Raw genomic sequence first — 21292 nt, forward strand, 5'->3', positions numbered from 1 at the left:
ATAAGACCTTTACAGTGTTCAGAAATATGGGATATACAAGTTATTTTGAGAGAATAGTTATTTTTAGGATTGCCATAATTAATAAGGAAATAAGGACTTGCATTTATATAGGACTTTTGAGTTCAGAATGTCCCAGCGACTTACAGTGGATTAAAACTTTCTTGAAGTGTAATCATTTTAATTTTGGAAATGTAGCCCCCAATTTGAGCACAACAAGTTCCAACAGTCAACAATGTGTTAATGACTGGGTCATCTGCTTTAGGGATAAATGTTGCCCAGGTCTTCACAGGAACCTCTTTAAATGGATTGGATATGTTATATCAGTCTGACAGGCCTTTGTTTAATGTCTCATCCAGAAAGTAGCAATTGGAAGAGCATAGCACTTCCTTAGTAGGGCACAGAATTGCCAGTTTATGATTATGTGTTTAAGTTCACAACTTTCTAACTCTGAGGCAAGAATCCTACCATTGGCCAAAAGCTGATACTTACTACAAGGTAAGGGCTGTTTGTGCTGGTGTGTGCTACTTGTTTTGAACAGGTATAACACATCCACATGCAAAGTAAAGCTCCCTTTAATTTTGCTAGTGTGTCTCAACTTCACTCTTTTAAAAGTGCCTGCTTTTGCAGCATTTTTCACACTGGGGCCATCAACATGGGCAGTTTATTCTAAACTTGCAGCAGTTTGTGCTCTGGAATCGGATTGACACTATGCAAATTATTTTTCAACAAGCTTACACTCGAAGAACCTGAAATGAAATTAAATACAGCTCTCAGAGTGAAAGGCCAGTGAAATCAAATGTTATATCTTAGTACCTACGACCCAAGTTGTAAGTGATTTATCTATACAATTTCAAGATTAGTTAAAGTTAACAAGTTACCCGGCCCAGATGGGATGCAGCCATGGTTAATGAGGAAATTAGAAAGGAAATATCAGAAAGCTGTATGACAATCCTTTAATCTTCCTTAGATATTGGAGATGTGTCAGAAGGCTGGACGATCACAAACTGAACAAGACTCCAAACAAACTAATACCCTTAATTGGGATAAACATGACAAGTACGGGTTAATTCGTCTAAAATCAACACTGGGAAAAAGTACAAGAGAACATTATTACATAATCACAGAATTGAATACTAAGCCCCTGGTTGCCGCTTTGTATAGTAAACCAATATACTTTAGGTAATGCAGACATGGTCTAAGTTTAGGAATGAAATTGATCAGGGCTTTAGGTTCCCCATGATGGATTTAGAACATATTGCCTGAAAACATAGCGGAATCAGATTCCATTGGAATTTTCAAGGGACAATTGAATATTTATTTGAAAAGCAGCAATATGGCAATCTTTTGAGGAAAATGTTTGGTGTTGCACTAAATAGGAAATCTATTTCAAATAGTTAGTTGGCACAGAGTTGTCAGGATGAGTGGCTTATTCTGTGCTCTATGATTCCAGGAATTTATCTGTTTGCTTGTCCTCCCCTCTTAGACTCACACCATCATGTATTTCTCAGATTCAAAATCAATGATCTCACACTCCACCAGACTGACTCTGCCTACCGCTGTTTAGTCAGCTCACTTATGTACGTGTAGATCCTATTGTAGCTTTCCTATTTCTCTGTGCCCAATTTCTTGTGCTTCTTAATTTAAGGAAATTATACATTTATGTCAACACTTTTCATCACTGTATTCAGAGGAAAGTTAAACTCTAGTGTAGAACCTTGTAGAATATCACTGGTCATAGTTTGGCACACATTTTATTTATATAAATTTATCAGTTTTTTCACAGGATAAAGATCCTGTGAAGCCCAGGATCCAGACACAGCACAAAACAAAGGGTGATATCACAGGAAAACCATTGGTAGATTAGATTTCCTACAGTATGGAAACAGACCCTTTGACCCAACAAGTCCACATCGACCCTCCGAACAGTAACCCACCCAGACCCCATTCCCCTACCCTATATTTACCCCTGACTAATGCACCTAACACTATGAGCAATTTATCATGGCCAATTCACCTGACCAGCACATCTTTTGGATTGTGGGAGGAAACCGTAGCACCTGAAGGAAACACATGCACACACAGGGAGAATATGCAAATTCCACACAGACAGTCGCCCGAGGCTAGAATTGAATCCAGGTCCCTAGCACTGGTGAGGCAGCAGTGCTAACCCACAGAGCCACTGTGCCACCCTCAGCAAATTTGACAATCTGTTTTAGGTTACTTTCAAATTAAAACTATATAAGATAAATATATACAGATTATAAACTAAAAGGCAAATGAAGGGCTAAGTAATTAAAATAGAGATGATGAGCCAGGCTATGATGTAAATGCTCAATATGCGAGCTGGTGGACCTCATTGTTATACATAGTGACCGCATCTGTACCAAGTCTTGGTGTCTTGAGGAACTCTGGTTCAGAGTTGATGAGCGGGTATCTGAGCTTCAAACACTGGCACACATCAGGGAGGGGAATACTTACTTAGCTGCTAAGTTTCAGGAGGCAGTCACACCCCTTGGATTGGGTCAGTGGTCAAGGACAGGAGAGTATGACTGAGTGAGACAGGAAAAGAGATCCAGGAGGTAGCACTGAAGGATGCTCAGCCCTTGAGCTTGTTGAATAGATTTGGATTCTTGCTGCCTGTCTGGATGGAAAGTGGGGGCTGTAGGGAGGATGAGCAAACTGACCATAGCACTGTGGTACAGAGAGCCATTCAAGATGGGGAAAAAAAGAGAAAAGAGAAATGTATTTGTAATTATGGACAGTAGAGTCAGGGAATAGATACTGTTCTATGTAGCCTGGATCTAAATTCCTGAAGGCTATATCATTTAGCCATACACTGTCTCCCAGCTGGACCTTGGGCCAATTATTGATCTATCTCATAGTTGGAACGTTGATTCAGAAAACTAGAATACAAGTACAGAAAGTAATAAGGAAAACAAATGGAATTTTGGCATTTATCGGGAAAGGAATAGAATATAAAAGTAGCAAAGTGATGATGCAACTGTACAAGACATTTGTGAAACTGCACCAAGATTACCATGCACAATTTTGGCCCCTTACTTGAGGATGTATATATTTGCATTTGAGGCAGCTCAGAGAAGGTTCACTAGATTGATTCCAATAATGGAGAGTTTGTCTTATGAGGTGAAATTGAGCAGTTTAGCCCTATATTGTTTGGAGTTCAGAGGAATTACAGGATATCTACTTGAGGTATATAATATTCTAAAAAGGATTTAGAAAGTAGACATAGAAAGAATGTTTCCTCACATGGGCAATCTGTAATGAGAGGACATTATTTTACGATGAAAAGTAGTAGATTTAAAACAGAAATGGGGGAAAAATTACTTCTCTCAAATGGTCCTGAATCTGTGGAATTCACTACCACAGAGTACGGTGCATGCCAGGACATTTAAGTTTAAGTAAATTTAAGGAGGAGATAGACAGACTTTTAATTTGTAACAGGTTAAAGGGTTTTGCAGAGTGGGCAGAAGTGTGGAGTTGAGGCTGAGATAATATCAGCCATGATCATATCAAATGGCAGAGCAGGCTTGAGGAGCTGAAATGCCGACTCCTGCTCTGAGTTCTTGTGTTTCTATTTTCAAGCTTCTGTAACCTCTGTTAAATTTAATCCCAATTGCCACTTCAACATTAATAAGATAGGGAGTAAGTTAAATTTGATTTATGGAAAATGTAGTACAATGTTAGGTCGAATTTCACTACACTAATCGTGCTGACTGGTATCTATATCAGAGAGTTTACTCTGACTGTCCTATGAGCTGTTTGCTAGGACTGCACTTTCTGTCTCTCTCTCTCCTATGCAGCAGCCAATATTGCATTTGAGAAATATTGAATTAGGCTGATTTAAGAGGAACTTAGTTTGAAAGGATTAATGAAACGAACCAAAACCAAGCTTTGGTTGGAATTACTGTTCTTCAAAATAAACTGCTCTAGGTTTACAAATCGCCTGGCAGCTAGTTTCATTACGAGCAAGAGGAAGAAGCGTCAAGTCATTAATAGCATTCTCATTTATTTCTTCTTTAATGCAGTCATGTGTATTCAGGAACTTCTGGTATTTATTGAACTATCAAATATAATCCCCTTATTTTAATATTTTTCAGTATTACAGCTTTGCTAAGTTGTAGTTATTAACTATGCAAGACTACAGTTTTATTTCTCTTGCATTTGAATGTCATTATTGTATTGGAATAATATATTATAAGATAAAGGATTTGTAAAAAAATCTTTGTTTTGAGATCATCATTAAATGCTGAACAAAGGGAAACTTGTAGAAAGGTTAAAAACAAAAGTAAGGAGGCCTTAACTCTGCCTGAAAATACGCTTGTTAACGGGTCACATCGAGGTGTGAAAAACCAATGATTTAATGAGTTATGTTACATGTAAGTTTTGAGATGTAACTGTAGCAGCAGAGGCCTTTCTTCGTATCATGCATTTCAGATGAGACACAATGTGGTGAATGAGGAATATTTGTAGAAAGTTTCAGGGATGAAGTTGCAACCCCAGCTCAGGATGAACAGGAAGAATATTCAAATCATTTAGTTGCTGGAAACAACTATTCCATCGCAGTATTATTTCTTCCTAATATTTAAATAAAAGACTTAACTGTTTTCACATTCTCTGATTTTATTCAATAGTCAATTTTCCTGGACAGGGGCTCTTTTATCTCAGTTGCCTACATGACTAAAATACAATGCAGAATAAAACCAACAGTTCGGGTTCAATCCCTGCACTGTCTGTGGCAGTTTATGTTCTGACTCCTAACCTTACCCTGTACTGTGAAGTGTTACCCTCAAGCTGTAATTGCCTCTCTGTTATGAAGAAGGTAAGGAAAAGCCAGGGAACTACAGACCAGTGAGCCTCATATTGGTAGTGGGCAAGTTGTTGGAGGGAATCCTGAGGGACAGGATGTACATGTCTTTGGAAAGGCAAGGACTGATTTGGGATAGTCAACCATGGCTTTGTGCATGGGAAATCATGTCTCATGAATTTGATTGAGGTTTTTGAAACAGTAACAAAGAGGATTGATGAGGGCAGAGTGGTCGATGTGATCTATATGGACTTCAGTAAAGTGTTCGACAAGGTTCCTCATGGGAGACTGGTTAGCAAGGTTAAGTTTCATGGAATACAGGGAGAGCTAGCCATTTGGAAAGAGAACTAGCTCAAAGGTGCCAGATGGTGGTGGTGGAGGGTTGTTTTTCAGACTGGAGGCCTGAGACCAGTGCTGTGCCAAAAGAGTGTGTGCTGGGTTCACTGCTTTTTGTCATTTATATAAAGGATTTGGATGTGAACAGAGAAGTATAGTTAATAAGTTTGCAGATGTCACCAAACTGGAAGTGTAGTGGACAGTGAAGACAGTTACCTCAGAGTAAAATGGGATCTTTATCAGATGGGCCAATGGACTGAGGAGTGGCAAATGGAGTTTAATTTAGATAAATGCGAGGTGCTACATTTTGGAAAAGCAAATCAGAGCAGGACTTATACAATTAATGGTAAGGTCCTGGGGAGTGTTGCCGAACAAAGAGACCTTGGAGTGCTGGTTCATAGTTCCTTGAAAGTAGAGTTGTAGATGGACAGGATAGTGGAGAATGTGTTTGGTATGCTTTCCCTTACTGGCCAGAGGATTGAGTATAGGTGTTGGGAGGTTATGTTGTAGCTGTACAGGACATTGGTTAGGCCACTTTTGGAATATTGCGTGCAATTCTGGTTTCGTTCCTATTGGAAGGATGTTGTGAAACTTGAAATAGTTCAGAAAAGATGTTGCCAGGATTGGAGGATTTGAGCTTAGGGAGAGGCTGAATAAGCTGGAACTGTTTTCCTTGGAGTGTCAGAGGCTGAGGGGTGATAGTATTGAGGTTTATAAAATCATGAGGGGCATGGATAGAATAAACAGACAAGGTCTTTTCCCTAGTGTGGGTGAGTCCAGAACTAGAGATCATAGGTTTAGGGTTAGAGGGGAAAGATATAAAAGAGACCTAAGGGGCAACTTTTTCACACAGAGGGTGGTGTGTGCATGGAATGAGTGAGCAGAGGAGGTGGTGGAGGCTGGTACAATTACAGCATTTAAAAGGCATCTGGATGGGTATATGAATAGGAAGGGTTTGGAAGGATATGGATGAAGTGCTAGCAAATGGGAATAGATTAGGTTAGGACATCTGGTCAGCATGGACAAGTTGGAGCGATGATGACTCTATGACTCTAAGAAAGCTATGTCCTTTGTGGACCAGGGCTCCTTATATTTATCAATGCCTTATTAATGCTCTTTCATAAATCTAGATAAATCTAGACATCTTTGGCGTTACCATAGTTTACAACAGCGATAATGCCAAACTTGGGAACATTGTAAACTACAAGGAAGATGGTTATAGATTACAAAAGAATGAGTAAAAGCAATACGAACTAAAGGATACAACTCTAAAAGAACTGTAAAACAAAAGATGGTTTGGATGAATGAGCATAATTCATTAAAGATGGTTGTAATCTACGGTTGTGGAAGCAATTAAGAAGGGATAATCCTGAAGTTTGTAAATTAAGTCATTTGTTCACATTTTTCTTTAAGAGTGAATGTCTCTATTGTGGTGAAAAAGCTGGGAGTCCCCATGTATTGGAAGTCTTGTGCTTTTTCTATTTAAATCTGACTTTGGTATCCCCACTGTCTGGAACCTTGAGCGCACAGAGCACACCTGCTCAGAGTTCCACTGAATTTATTTGCATAGCCATAGGTACTCACTTGGAAATATGAAGTACCTGGATATGTGGTGGCAGGACACATTTGGCTGGGAGGGAGAAGGTCTGGAGGATGTTAAGTGTCCTTTGAGATTGCAAAACATGGGCATTAATGGGTCTGCAGAATGTAAACACCTACTGAAACTGTCAAAGCTGTCAAAGAAATGTCAAAATTCTCAAAAGAAGTTAAATGTATTTGTTTTCATAAAGAATTAGTTGAAATAATCTCAATGTTTTTTAATCAATAAGAATATTTTTAAAAGTAGTGACTTCATCAATAACTTATTTCATGCCAGCACAGTACCTGAGATTTGTCTATATTGGATACTAGGTGAGATGCATGAAAAATGGTTGGCAAAGGGTAGTTGACAGCTGACATGATTTGGCATAGGGGCTATCAAAGTTGGAAGGTACAGGGACTCAGGATGCTAGAATCATAGAACGTTTATAGCACAGAGAAAGAACACTTGGCCCTTTGTGTCTGTGCTCACTAAACAAAACAAGCCACCTTCCCTAATCCCAATTCCTAGCATTTGGACCATAACTCTGCAGGTTGCAACACTTGAGGCCCACATCCAGAAATGTGTTAACTGAGTCTATGGTTTGTGACAGTACTATCTTTTCAAGCAGAGAGTTCCAGATCCCTACCACCCTCTGGGGTGAAACTAACTTTTCTTCATCTCCCTTCAATCTTTCTTCCAATCCCTTTAAATGTATGCCTCCTAGTCATTGGCCCCTCTGCTAAGGCAAATAGACTTTATCTAAGTCCTTCTCAATCCACTCAGCCTCTTCTGCTCCAAGAAAAACAATCCTAACTTATCCTAATCTTTCCTCATAGCTAGCTTTTTGTAGTTCAGACAACATTCTCATAACCTCTGCTTTAGCGTTGGCTCTAGTACAATTACATCATTTCTATAATGAAGTGACCAGAACTGCACACAGCACTCAAGTTGTGGTATAGGAATTGACTTACACTGTTCCAGAAAACCTATCTGCTCTTATATTCAATGCTGTGGCTAATGATGGAAAGGATTCCATGTGCCTTTTTAACCACTTTTTTCCATCTGTTCTGCTACCTTTAGGGATCAGAAGACACACATTTGCTCAATCACTTGGTCCCTTATTTGCTCTGCACCAATCAGTATTGTCCCATTTATACTGTATTCCTTTGCTTTGTTTGATCTCCCCAAATGTGTTGTAGATTGAATTCCATTTATTACTTCTCTGTTTACCCAACCAATCCATTGATACCCTCCTGTAGTCTATAGCTATTGTTCCCATTGTTAACTACATGGCCAATTTTTGTATCACCTGCAAATTGCTTTGTCCAAATCATTAATGTGTAGCACAAAAAGCAGGGACCTAGTATTGAGTCCTGCCGAACCCTCCTATAAACAATCTTCCAGTTGCAACAAAATTAAAAAAAACAAAGAACAGTGTAGCATAAGAACAGACCCTTCAGCCCTCCAAGCCTGCACTGACACATTTTACCCTTTCATACTAAAACTGTCTTCACTTACAGGATCTGCATCCCTCTAAAGCCTTCCTATTCATGCATTCATTCAGCTGCTTCTTGAATGCTGCTTTTGTGTCTAACGTGTCAACAAGACCGTATTTGTCCTGCTACTGAGCTCGTTTTGTATTCATTTACCTCCATTCTCCTGGCTCCAATAAATGGGCTTTTATTTTTTAATAACCAGTCTACCATGTGGAATGTTATCATAAGCCTTGCTAAAATCCATGTAGACCACATCAACTCCATTACTGTCATCAATGCTCCTTGTTACTTATTCAAAAAATGCAATCAAGTTCATCAGACACTATCTCCCTTTAACTAAACAATTCTAACTATCCTTGATTACTCTGTGTTAGTGTCAGTTTATCCTGTCTCTCAGAATGGCTTTAAATAACTTACTCAATATTGAAATTAGACTAACTGGCTTGTAATTATTCAGGCTATCTCTTGCTCCCTTTTTAAACAACCATAAAACCTTAACACTCCTCCAATTGTCTGACAACATATTTGTATACAATCTGGATTAGAAAATTATGATTATGCCTTCCATTTTTCTTCCCTGCCTTCTTGATCAAGTTAAATTACATTTCATCTGGGCTTGTAATTTATCCACTTTCAAAGATGCTAATCCCATTAATTGTTGAAAAAAGTACACATTTGTCAATGTATTTTGTTTTGCATTCATCAGGTCGATTCATAAGAATACCATTATTGCATGAGGGGAGAGTGCTGATTGGTTGGCAAGTGGACTGTGATTGGTAGAAGCTTTACCATGGAGAATGCATCATCTAGTGATGATTGACACATAACTTCCAGGCTTTGTTTAAATCTTAATGAAGACAAGTTGACTCTGATTGATCAGGACAGTGCTTGAGAAAAGAACCAGCAAATGACTATCACCTATTGTGTTACTTTGAAACAACACAGTATGTGTACATGTTGTTTCTGCCAACAAAGAACATAGTCCTTTGCATTAATATATGTAACAATCAATCATCATTAATTGCTGCATTCTCCATGGAAACACTTTTCAAAAATAGAGTCCACTGGTCAATCAATAAGCAGCTATCTTCTCTCATACAGTATAAATGTTGGCTTTTCTATTGAATATTTATTTTTGTGAATTGTCCTGACGAATGTAAGATAAAAAGCTTTGACAAAATATGTATTTTTAAAAAATAAATATTTAAGTTTAAGACTACCAAAAACTATTTGAATCCCACTAATATTTCTCCCCCCATGATTATCACATCAATAGGTCACATTTTTCCTCCTTAATTACAGTATTTGCATTGTTCCACTCTTTTATGAAGACAGATATAAGGCATTAATTAAGAATTATATGTATAAGGGGTATGAGGGGCCATAGCAGTGGGTAGAGGGGCTTTGGCTGACATAAAAGGTATGAGGGAGCATAGGTGTGACATAGATGGTGCAGGTAGCGGCTGTGGTGCGGGAAGGAGTGTGAGGGGTTAGTGGTGCTTTTTGTTTCTTTTTTTAGTTGAACTGCAGTACACTGCCGATACACAGAGGTCAGCATTATATTCAGTCCACATTAGCAGTCAGCAGCCTCTATTCTTGTTCAGTGTTTATCTGGCCCACCTCCAAGGAGCCCTGCTGTACAGAAACAAAATATGACCTTCTGAGACTCTTTCTGCCAGGCCACGTTTGTGGAGGGGAAATATTCGGTCTCTGCATTCCTGACTTTGGAGCAATAATCAGGGCGTAGGTATTCAAAAACAAGGAAGTTATGATCAACTTCTATGCATAAACTTCTGGTGTCAACTGGAGTTGTGTGTCCAACTTTGAGGACCACACATTTGGAAGGATGTGAAAGTTTTAGTAAGAGTCAGAATATATTGATAAGAATAGGTCAAGTCATGAAATTTTTTTATTATATAGATAGATTGAAGAAGCTGGGGCTGTTCTCCTTAGAGAAGGAAACATTAGAAGAGATCCGAGAAAAGTACTCACAACCATAAAGGGTTGAGAAGAGTAAACCTATTCTCATTTGTCGTAGGATTGAAAACCATGAATATAAAGTGATGGCAAAAGCCATGACAACCTGAAGAAAAGCAAATGGTGAGAGTCTGGAATGAACTGCCTGAGAATGTGGTGGAGTTAGATTCAGTCAGGCTTTGAAAACAGAATTGAACAATTGCCTGAAGGAAAAGAGACTTGCAAGGCAATAACGATTGAGCAAGGGGATTTGGGACTAATTAAATTGCTCTTGTAGAGAGCTGACAAAGATACAATGGGCCAAACAGACTCCAATTCTACCATGCCATAAATCAGATTTTCAGCATCCAAGCCACACTCAATCTGCACTCCAGCGTGAAGATTGCATTTGTTTCTTTCAAGCCCATCACCCAAGTGGTACCAAAGTTCAAACACAAGCAAGGCATGTGGCAACTCATGCATTACCCAAAACAGGGCACATGGATTACAATCATCAAAATGTGCTATGTTTTGTTTCCGATCTAGGAAACATTTTAGAAGGGGGAATAAGATAACTTTCTGATACCTGAGTGCTTTGTGATTCACAGCAAGACTGCCTCTATTCAGTTCAAACTCATTGTCTATACAGTGAGAATACCATCAAAATATGTAATTGAGCAACCTTAGATGAAGCCAACCTGGATTCTCACAAGTGCACCTGCACAGGAACTATGTTGTCAACCTCTTAGTTATGATAACTGATCGATTTTAAAAAGGTTTTGTTGGGATCAAGTATCTCCCAATGTGTCAATGCACATGCTTGTTGATGTACATAACAATGTACTGAAGAATATGAAGCTCTGTAATGAGTAGATTCATATGAATATCCAAATTAGGAGCGAAAGTAGGTCACATGGTCTCTTGAGCCTGCCCCATCCCATTCAATAATAACAAGGCTGATCTAATTTCTCCACATTGCCCCCCAGAAATGTTGATCCTCTGGCTTATCAAGAATCCATCTATATAACTCATTCACCAACACACTATGAATGGAACACAGATGTGCTTTTTTTAACAATGTTAATACATATATAGGACAAGATATGCATTCTTGGGTCATAGGATGTGGTGCACCATATAATTGATGGCTATATCACAATACATTCAAAGGAAAGTGTGTGCAGATTAAAGATAGCACATACTCTGACCTGCACTGCCTGTGGATGTGGTCTAATTTTTAGAGCACCAAAGTGCTAGAATTAATTTGTTGACAGACTGCGAGTTTGAAAGGGTGGTATCCCGAATTGGATTTATTTATTTCAAATGATTACACATAAAATCACTGACAACTTCAGAAACCAGGGATGGAAAATGTTGTCACTCAACACAAAGGGCAACTGAAACACCCCAATACGTTGTGCCGGTGAGCCTGAGCTATACTCCAGTTGTACAATACCTGCTTGGAATGGATGTTGAAGGAGAAATCTTAATCTTAAAATTTTGTTTTGTTCCTTGGCTCATCCCCAGTCTGCAGCATTCTTCTGTTCACTCAAATTTTAACTGTTGATATTCCAGAAGCAACCAGCATTCTTCAATGAATACTGAAACCATAATTACTTTACCTAGTGGCTATTACAGTGCACCATCGCTGCTCACCAAAAAAAGATGATACATTGAAGTAGATGATGTATTTAAGGTACAGTAGTTTGACAGCTCTAAGCTAGGGCTGCCTTATTGGTTGCCTGATGTATTTCAACAGTGTAGGAATTGCACTTTGTTGTTATTTATTTCTGGACTCCTTCATAAAAGAACAACTTTCCTCTTCTACAGGGGTTAAAATGATGCAAATAGTTTCTTTAAAAAATCGCTGATTAACAACATTTGTGGTTCTAACATAAGTGTGCCAAATTTGAGAACTATGGATTATATTGAGTTGAGGTGGTCTTTGGGGAGGTCACAGGGGCCTCTTGGAACTAATGCCACTGGTGTCAGCTCTTCTTTCACTATTCCTGCGACTTTTACCCTGTGCACTAGTAAAAACATCACTTTATTTTAGGGTTTTTTGTAGCGACCTGCCATTGACCAACAACAACCAGCAGCTGTACTTCTAATGATTCAGTAACTGAGTTACAGGTTATTTATTCCACAACGTATTAAACATAGCCTTTACACCTTAAGAAATTTTTTTTAAAACCTGCATTACTGATAAGGCGAAGTGGAAATGACTGAGAAAAGAAATATATTTTTGTTCAATTACACACAAGTATAAACCACTCCTTAAGTGGTTAACATAACCTAAAAATGGTTTGGGAATACTGATTATTATTCAGTGTATGTATATTGCATATCTGATTCTAACCTTCAATGTTGTCTCCCTGTCCTGCAGCTGGACTTTCATTTCCTGACGTCCTTTCCAATGCTTGGGCTCCAGGCTCCCTTGGCCAATGAATGACGCTGTCTGCTTGTTCCCTCTCATAGTACTCAGGACTATGTCCTGAACCTGGCACAGACTCAAACGCACTGTTCTCATCCTCCTCCTCTTCTTGTGAAGAGAAAACTGTACTTTCAGACAACCGTGCACTGTCAATTGAGGAGAACCTCGTATGGCTTGAGGAGAAGTGATTTGTACCTTCATAGCAGGAAGTGCTTTGGCAGGAAGTGCTGTAACAGGAGGTGCTGTAACAAGAGGTGCTGTAACAGGACGCTCTACAACATGGTGTATTACACATGTCCCACTCATTATCGACCTGCCGTGTAGCAACTGTTCCCGTTTCGCTTTGATTTCTCTGTTGATTTTTCTCCAGTATCTGATCTAACTCAGAAAGATGTTCAACTGATGCACTACGGGGCAACATCCTTCGCCCAACATGGTTCGGCTCACTTGTGGCACAAATTATTTCAGATTCAGTTGTATCTGTTTCATTAGGTGCATTTTTATCCTCAGGATCTTTTGCCAGTGGTGGCAAGGATGGAAATTTGTTGTTGATCTCTTCCTGTGCATCCCCACCATCAAGCTGAGCAGAAGGCAAGCTATGGAGCAGACGGTGCAGAGTGATGTAGTGTGTCCGAGGGGTTTCTGGTTCACCTGAACCACAAGCTGAGGCTAGCACCGATTCCAGTTCAGATACTGGCAGTGAGAATGGTCTAATCTTCCTCCGGACTGTTCTCCTCAATATCAATGTGCTGTCTTCCTGCTCAGGCGAAGCTTCATTGTTAACAACACCAGTCTCATTTCCTTCAGTGGGATCGACATCTTCAGCAGCAGTTTCAACATCAAGGACTGACTGGCCAGAACACGCATCTTCTCCTTGAGTGACACCTTCCACTGTTTCTGTCTCACAACCACCATCTAAAACAGAGTCAGCTTGATGATGGGACAAATCAGTAAAGGTAGGCGGAGATACTTTGGATGTGGGCTCCACAAGGTCCAAAGTATCTGCTGGGAAAAGATTCTCATTGTCAGGCTCATCGACTCCATTCGCATTTTCAATGGCTTGCTCTAATTCACTGACTGGTGAATTCACATTCTTCGTACTGTTGTCTTGATTCTTTAAATCTTTGCCATTCACCTTACTTTTACTTCCATTCAATTGCTCAGCCTCTTCTACAGCCAGGTTTGTTAGAGCAGCAGACTGAGATTCAAAGCAAACCTGCTTTGTTAAGTCCCCCACCAATTGATTCTCCTGCTGTTCAACTGGTACTGTGTCATTACTGACGGAAACATCATCATCATCTACAAGAGATAGAAAAATGAGCAAATGGATGCATCTCCATAACAAACCTATATACTGCAGTGGCATATCTTATTAAAACACAACAAGTGCTGGAAATACACAACAGGTCACTAAATATCCATAAAAAAGGAAAGGTTAATCCTAATAGTGACTTTCATCTGCAAGTCATATATTACCGGTCTGACAAACAGGTCATCAGTAGTTGAAAATCTCAATCAACTCATTGCATCCAGGCCAGCCTGAGACATCACTTTCTAAGCAATGGTTGCACACTTTTTTTATGATTTTCTGGTACAAGTGCTTAGGACATAGTGGCCACTCAGGAAAAGGCTCTGGATATTTTGCGAAAACATTTTTTTGGGGCCTGAAGGAACAGAACTGTTAAATTTATTATCAACAGAAATTACTGAATACACTCAGTAGGTCTGACAGCATCTGTGGAAAGAAAATAGAGTTAATAGAACATAGAACATTACAGCGCAGTACAGGCCCTTCGGACCTCATACCAGTCTGAAGCCCATTTAACCTACACTATTCCATGTACGTCCATATGCTTGTCCAATGACGAATTAAATGTACTTAAAGTTGGCGAATCTATTACTGTTGCAGGCAAAGCATTCCATACTCTTACTACTCTCGGAGTAAAGAAACCAGCTCTGACATCTGTCCTATATCTATCACCCCTCAATTTAAAGCTATGCCCCCTCGTGCCCACCGTCACCATACTTGGAAAAAGCTCTTCCTGTCCACCCTATCTAACCCTCTGATTATCTTATATGTCTCTATTAAGTCACCTCTCAACCTTCTTCTCTCCAATGAAAACAGCCTCAAGTCCCTCAGCCTTTCCTCGTAAGACCAGGCAACATCCTAGTAAATCTCTTCTGCACCCTTTCCAAAGCTTCCACATCCTTCTTATAATGCGGTGACCAGAACTGTACACAGTACTCCAAGTGCGGCCGCACCAGAGTTTTGTACAGCTGCAGCATAACCTCATGGTTCCAGAACTCGATCCCTCTATTAATAAAAGCTAAAACACTGTATACCTTCTTAACAACCCGGTCAACCTGGGTGGCAACTTTCAAGGATCTGTGTACCTGGACACCGAGATCTCTCTGCTCATCTACACTACCAAGAATCTTACCATTAGCCCACTACTTTGCATTCTGGTTACTCTGTCCAAAGTGAATCACCTCACACTTGTCCACATTAAACTCCATTTGCCACCTCTCAGCCCAGCTCTGCAGCTTATCTATGTCTCTCTGTAACCTACAACATCCTTCGTCACTATCGACAACTTCATCAACCTTAGTGTCATCTGCAAATTTACTAACCCACCCTTCTACGCCCTCATCCAGGTCGTTTATGAAAATGACAAACAACAGTGGACCCAACACTGACCCTTGCGGTACACCACTAGTAACTGGACTCTAAGATGAACACTTCCCATCAACCACCACCCTCTGTCTTCTTTCAGCAAGCCAATTACTGATCCAAACTGCAATATCTCCCACAATCCCATTTTTCTGCATTTTGTACAAAAGCCTACTGTGGGGAACCTTATCGAATGCCTTGCTGAAATCCACATACACCACATCAACCAATTTACTCTCATCTACCTGTTTTGTCACCTCAAAGAACTCAATAAGGTTTGTGAGGCTCGACCTACCCTTCCCCAAACCGTTCTGACTGTCCCTAATCAAATTATTCTTTTCTAGATGATTATAAATCCTATCTTTTATAACCTTTTCCAACACTTTACCAACAACTGAAGTAAGGCTCTCTGGTCTATAATTACCAGGGTTGTCTCTACTCCTCTTCTTGAACAGGGGAACCACATTTGCTATCCTCCAGTCTTCTGGCACTATTCCTGTAGACAATGACGTTTAAAGATCAATGCCAAAGGCTCAGCAATCTTCTTCCTGGCTTCCCAGAGGATCCTACGATAAATCCCATTCGGCCCAGGGGACTTATCCATTTTCACACTGTGCAGGATTTCTAATACCTCTTTCCTGTGAACCTTAATCCCACCTAGTTCTGGTAACTTGTATCTCAGTATTCTCCTAGGCAACATTGTCATTTTCTAGAGTGAATACTGTCAAAAAATATTCATTTAGTGCTTCCCCTATCTACTCTGACTCCACACACAACTTCCCACTACTATCTTTGATTGGCCCTAATCTTACTCTCGTCATTCTTTTATTCCTTATAGAAAGCCTTAGGGTTTACCCTGATGCTATCTGCCAACAACTTCTCATGTCTCCTCCTGGCTTTTCTGAGCTCTCTCTTTAGCTCTTTCCTGGCTACCTTGTAACCCTCAAGCACCCTGACGGAGCCTTCACATCTCACCCCAACATAAACCTTCTTCTTCCTCTTGACCAGAGATTCCACTTCTTTCGTAAACCACGGCTCGCGTGCTGTACAGCTTCCTCCCTGCCTGACAGGTACATACTTATCGAGGACCTTGAATAAGCTCCACATTTCTAATGTGCCCATCCCCTGCAGTTTCCTTCCCCATCCTATGCTTCCTAAATCTTACCTAATCGCATCGTAATTGCCTTTACCCCAGCTGTAACTCTTGCCCAGTGGTTTACACCTATCCCTTTCTATCACTAAAGTAAACCTAACAGAATTGTGATCCCTATCACCAAAGTGCTCACCTACTTCCAAGTCTAACACCTGGCCAGGCTCATTACCCAGTACCAAATCTAATGTGGCTTCGCCCCTTGTTGGCCTGTTTACATACTGTGTCAGGAAGCCCTCCTGCACACACTGGACAAAAACTGACCCATCTATAGTGTTCCCAGTCAATATTAGGAAAGTTGAAGTCCCCCATGACAACTACCCTGTCTCTCTCACTGCTATCGAGAATCATCTTGCTATCCTTTCCTCTACATCTCTGGAGCTATTCGGAAACCTATAGAAAACTCCAAACAGGGTGACCTCTCCTTTCCTAATTCTAACCTTAGCCCATACTACCTCAGTTGACAAGTCCCCAAACATCCTTTCTGCAGCTGTAATACTGTCCTTGACCAACAATGCCATACCTTCCCCTCTTTTACCACCTTTTCTGTTCTTACTGAAACATCTAAATCCTGGAACCTGCAACAACCATTCCTGCCCCTGCTCTATCCATGTCTCCAAAATGGCCACAGCATCAAAGTCCCAGGTACCAACCCATGCTGCAAGTTCACCCACCTTATTCCGGATGCTCCTGGCGTTGAAGTAGACACACTTCAAACCAACTTCTGGCTTGCCGGTGCCATCTTGCGTCCCTGAAACTTGATTTTGGACCTCCCTACTCTCAACCTTTTCTATACTCAAACTACAATTTTGGTTTCCATCCCCCTGCTGGATTAGTTTAAACCCACCCCAATAGTCTGAGCAAAAACCTCCCCCCCAGGATATTGGTACCCCTCTGGTTCAGATGAAGACCATCCTGCTTGTAGAGGTCCCACCTACCCCAGAAAAAGCCCTAATTATCTAAGAATTCAAAACTCTCCTTCCTGCACCATCCCTTTAGCCACGTGTTCAACTCCTCTCTCTCCCTATTCCTCACCTCACTAGCATGTGGCACGAGCAACAAACCAGAGACAACAACTCTGTTCATCCTAGCTCTAAGGTTCAATCCTGGCTCTCTGAATTTCTGCCTTAAATCCCCATCTCTCTTCCTACCTATGTCATTGGTGCCTATGTGGACCACAACATGAGGCTGATCCCTCTACCCCTTACAGTTCCCAAAAACACGATAAGAGACATCATGAACCCTGGCACCTGGGAGGCAACACGCCAACCGTGAGTCTCTCTCATCCCCACAGAACCTCCTATCTGTCCCCCTAACTATGGAGTCCCCAATGACTACTGCTCTGCTCCTCTTCCCCCTTCCCTTCTGAGAAGCAGGGACAGACTCTGTGCAAGAGCCCTGTGCCCCACTGCTTTCCCCTGGTAAGTACCCCCCCCCCCCCTCAACAGTATCCAAAACGGTATACTTATTGTTGAGGGGAATGGCCACAGGGGATCCCTGCACTGCCTGTTGGTTCCCTTTCTGTCCCCTGACTGTAACCCATCTGCCTTTTTCTTGTACCTGAGTAGTGACTACCTCCCTGTAACTCCTCTCAATAACCCCCTCTGCCTCCCGAATGATCCGAGGTTCATCCAGCTCTAGCTCCAGTTCCATAACGCGGTTTTCAAGGAGCTGGAGTTGGGTGCACTTTCTGCAGATGTAGTCAGCAGGGACACTAGTGGTGACCCTTACCTCCCACATTCTGCAGGAGGAATATTCAACTGCCATAACCTCCATTCCCACTATTCTAAATTCCCAAAGAGACTGTTGAAAAATAAGGAATAATGTTTTGTGAATTAAGGAGTTTGAGAGATAACCAGTTCTGAAGAAGGGTCACTGGACCCAAAATATTAACTCTGCTTTCTCTTCACAAATGCTGACACAGCTACTGAGTTTTTCAAACAATTTCTGTTTGAACTGCACCTGCAGATCTTTTGAATTGAATTGAACTGAATTTATTGTCCCGTTTTTTGGAAAAAGGTATCATGAATTGGGCACTGAGCTAATCACTTCATAATCCACTGGATATGTTTATTCCTTCGTTCAATGTGTTTGGATGTCCCAGCTCATTTCAACATATGGAATTCTTTCCCAGCAACCTCTTTCCAACTCTTTAAACTGAACGTACTATATTTTAACTATAACTAACTTAACTATAGTTATGTCTCTATCCTGACGAAGGCTTCTGCATAAGTACTTCCTAATCCACAAAAATCATTTACTCAGACACATATCTTTGAGATCACTGACCACTTTCGCTCAGCAAAGAATATTGCCCACACAGTTCAGAACAGGAACCATAGAAATCCATGAACATTTGTTATTTCTCCATCTGGTCCTATAACATTGGAAATCAATACTTCAACCATTAGGTCATGAACTCTGAGAAACAGCTAAATGCTAATCTTTGTCACTTGCTGTTATTAGTTCACTTAGTAACAAGCTGTTGTGTGGAACATTTTAAAGACAGTTAGAAACATTTAGTAGCAGTTAGCAGATACTGGATTTAGTTTTCTATTTTGTGAAAGTAAGGAAGCAGAAATAAAGTACAGAATAGGACTAGACCATTAATGTTTGTTCCACCACTTTGTATTATCATCTCTATCATAGATTCTACCCATTTCACTGATCTTAGCTGATTCTTGATCCCTGAAAACACGCACTGCAGATTAATGCAATCAGTTTCAAGAACGAAAGATAAAGTGATGGGCAAATGAAGCAGAAATGTATCAATAATATTCCCCCATTCTTCGCTTTTCCAAATACATCAACAAAATTTTTTCTGCTTTCATAACTAATGCTGAATTAAATTAAGATTACTTACAGTGTGGAAACAGGCCCTTCGGCCCCATAAGTCCACCCCAACTCTCCGAAGAGCAACCCACCCAGACCCATTCCTCTACACCTAACACTACGGGCACTTTAGCATGGCCATTTCACCTGACCTGCACATCTTTGGACTATGGGAGGAAACCAGAGCACCCGTGGGAAACCCACGCAGACACGGGGAGAACGTACAAACTCCACACAGACAGTCACCCAAGGCAGGAATTGAACACAGATCCCTGGCACTGTGAGGCAGCAGTGCTAACCACTGTGCCACCGTGCCGCCCTAAATTATTTTCTCCCATCTTTTAGATTTTGGTTCAATTGTCAATAATCAAACACTAACCTTGATGGATTGAAGAGGTTATCTCAAATCGGAACTGCAGCTGGCCACTCACATGGTCTGTTGGCAGCCTTCGTCCTAATGTATAGCTCACCACCCTGTCCCTGAAAGATAACAAATTAGGTTATAGAACACTTTCACATGGATAATAAAGTAAGATTTTGGAACTTAATGACAATTATGAAAGCAACATTTAAGAGGCATTTATACATCAGATGAATAGGCAGAGAGTTGAAGGATACAAACCATGTACAGGCAGATGGGATTAGTTTAGAATGGCAATATCAGCACAGACACGCTGGGCTGAAAGACTTATTCCTGTGCTGTACTGTGTTCCATGTTCTGTGTTCTAGTTAATTGACCAGAGATTTACGATGCTCAAAGCATGCAGCGGGGAAACTCAGCACATTCACTTGGAATGTAAGCTTTTTGCTTGGTAAATGTTTGGAAGGACCTTGATGGCCAGCACTAAAATAAACAATGGACAGAGTTCTCTTTGGATCCAGAGCTATCAAATAAGTTGTTAGCCCAGTTAGTTAAGCAGATGGACGACAGTTTTCACTCAGTAGGTTTCTTGCCATTGAAACCGGCAGGAAAAGACAATCAGCCATTTTCTCTGCACTTCCACAGATATCACTGTAATGAAAATTGGAAAATTCAACAGTTGGTTCCTAGTGTGCTGAATGTTAACTTATGACCCATCCATAAAACCTTAAGGCAAATTAGCCCATTCAGCCCATCCAGTCTGCTCTTCCATTCAATCATGGCTGATATATTTCTCAAACCCATTGCCTGCCTTCTCCCTGTAACCCTTGACCCCCTTACTAATCAAAAACCCAACTATCTCTGTCTTAAACACAAAAACAGCTTGGCATCCACAGCCTTCTGTGGCAATGACATCCATTGATTCATCTCCCTATGGCTGAAGAAATTCTCCTCACCGCAGTTCTAAAGGGACTGAAGCTGTGAGCTCAGGTCCTAGTGTCTTTTAATAGGGGAAACATCTTCTCCATGTCCACTCTATCTAGGATGCTCAGTTTTCTGCAAGTTTCAGCAAGATCCCCCTTCATCCTTCTAAATACCACTGAGTACAGACCCAGAATCCTCATCCATTCCTCATATGATAAGCCTTTCATCCCTGGGAGTACTCTTGTGGACCCCTCCAATGCCAGCACACCATTCCTTAGATTTGAGAACCAAAACTGTTTACAATAATCTAAATGCAGCCTCGCCCTCTTGAAATGAATGCTAACATTGTATTTGGCTTCCTAACTGCTAACTAACCTGCATGTTAACCTTAAGAGAATCCTGATCTAGGACTCCTAAGTTGCTTTGTCCTTCAGATTTTCCCATTTAGAAAATAGTCCATGCCAGTATTCTTCCTACCAAAGTGCTTAAGCTCAGACTTTCTCATATTCTATCCCATCTTCTACTTCTTGCCCAATGCCCTGGCCTGTCCAAATTCTTCTGCAGCCTTCCCACTTCCTCAGCATTACCTGTCCCTCCACCTACCTTTGTGTCATCTAAAACTTAGCAACAATGCCCTCAGTTCCTATGTCCAGATCATCAGTGTAGAACATAAAACGTTGTGGTCCCAACACCAACCCCTGTGGAACTCCACTAGTCACCAGCTG

General features: G+C 40.7%; 1 protein-coding gene across 8 annotated transcripts in view; it reads right to left on the reverse strand.

Moving 5' to 3' along the window:
- LOC140480604 (E3 ubiquitin-protein ligase HECW1-like) overlaps window positions 1–21292 on the reverse strand; it is a 467461-nt gene that overhangs the window by 201994 nt on the left and 244175 nt on the right. For all 8 annotated transcript variants that reach the window (XM_072575690.1, XM_072575692.1, XM_072575685.1 and 5 more), the window contains 2 exons: window positions 19662–19762; window positions 12555–13928 (listed from right to left, as the gene is read on the reverse strand). In XM_072575690.1, the coding sequence (XP_072431791.1) occupies window positions 12555–13928; window positions 19662–19762 (1475 nt within the window). The remainder of the gene's footprint in view (window positions 1–12554; window positions 13929–19661; window positions 19763–21292) is intronic.

This window comes from Chiloscyllium punctatum, chromosome 8, assembly GCF_047496795.1.
Source record: "Chiloscyllium punctatum isolate Juve2018m chromosome 8, sChiPun1.3, whole genome shotgun sequence".
NCBI lineage: Eukaryota > Metazoa > Chordata > Chondrichthyes > Orectolobiformes > Hemiscylliidae > Chiloscyllium > Chiloscyllium punctatum.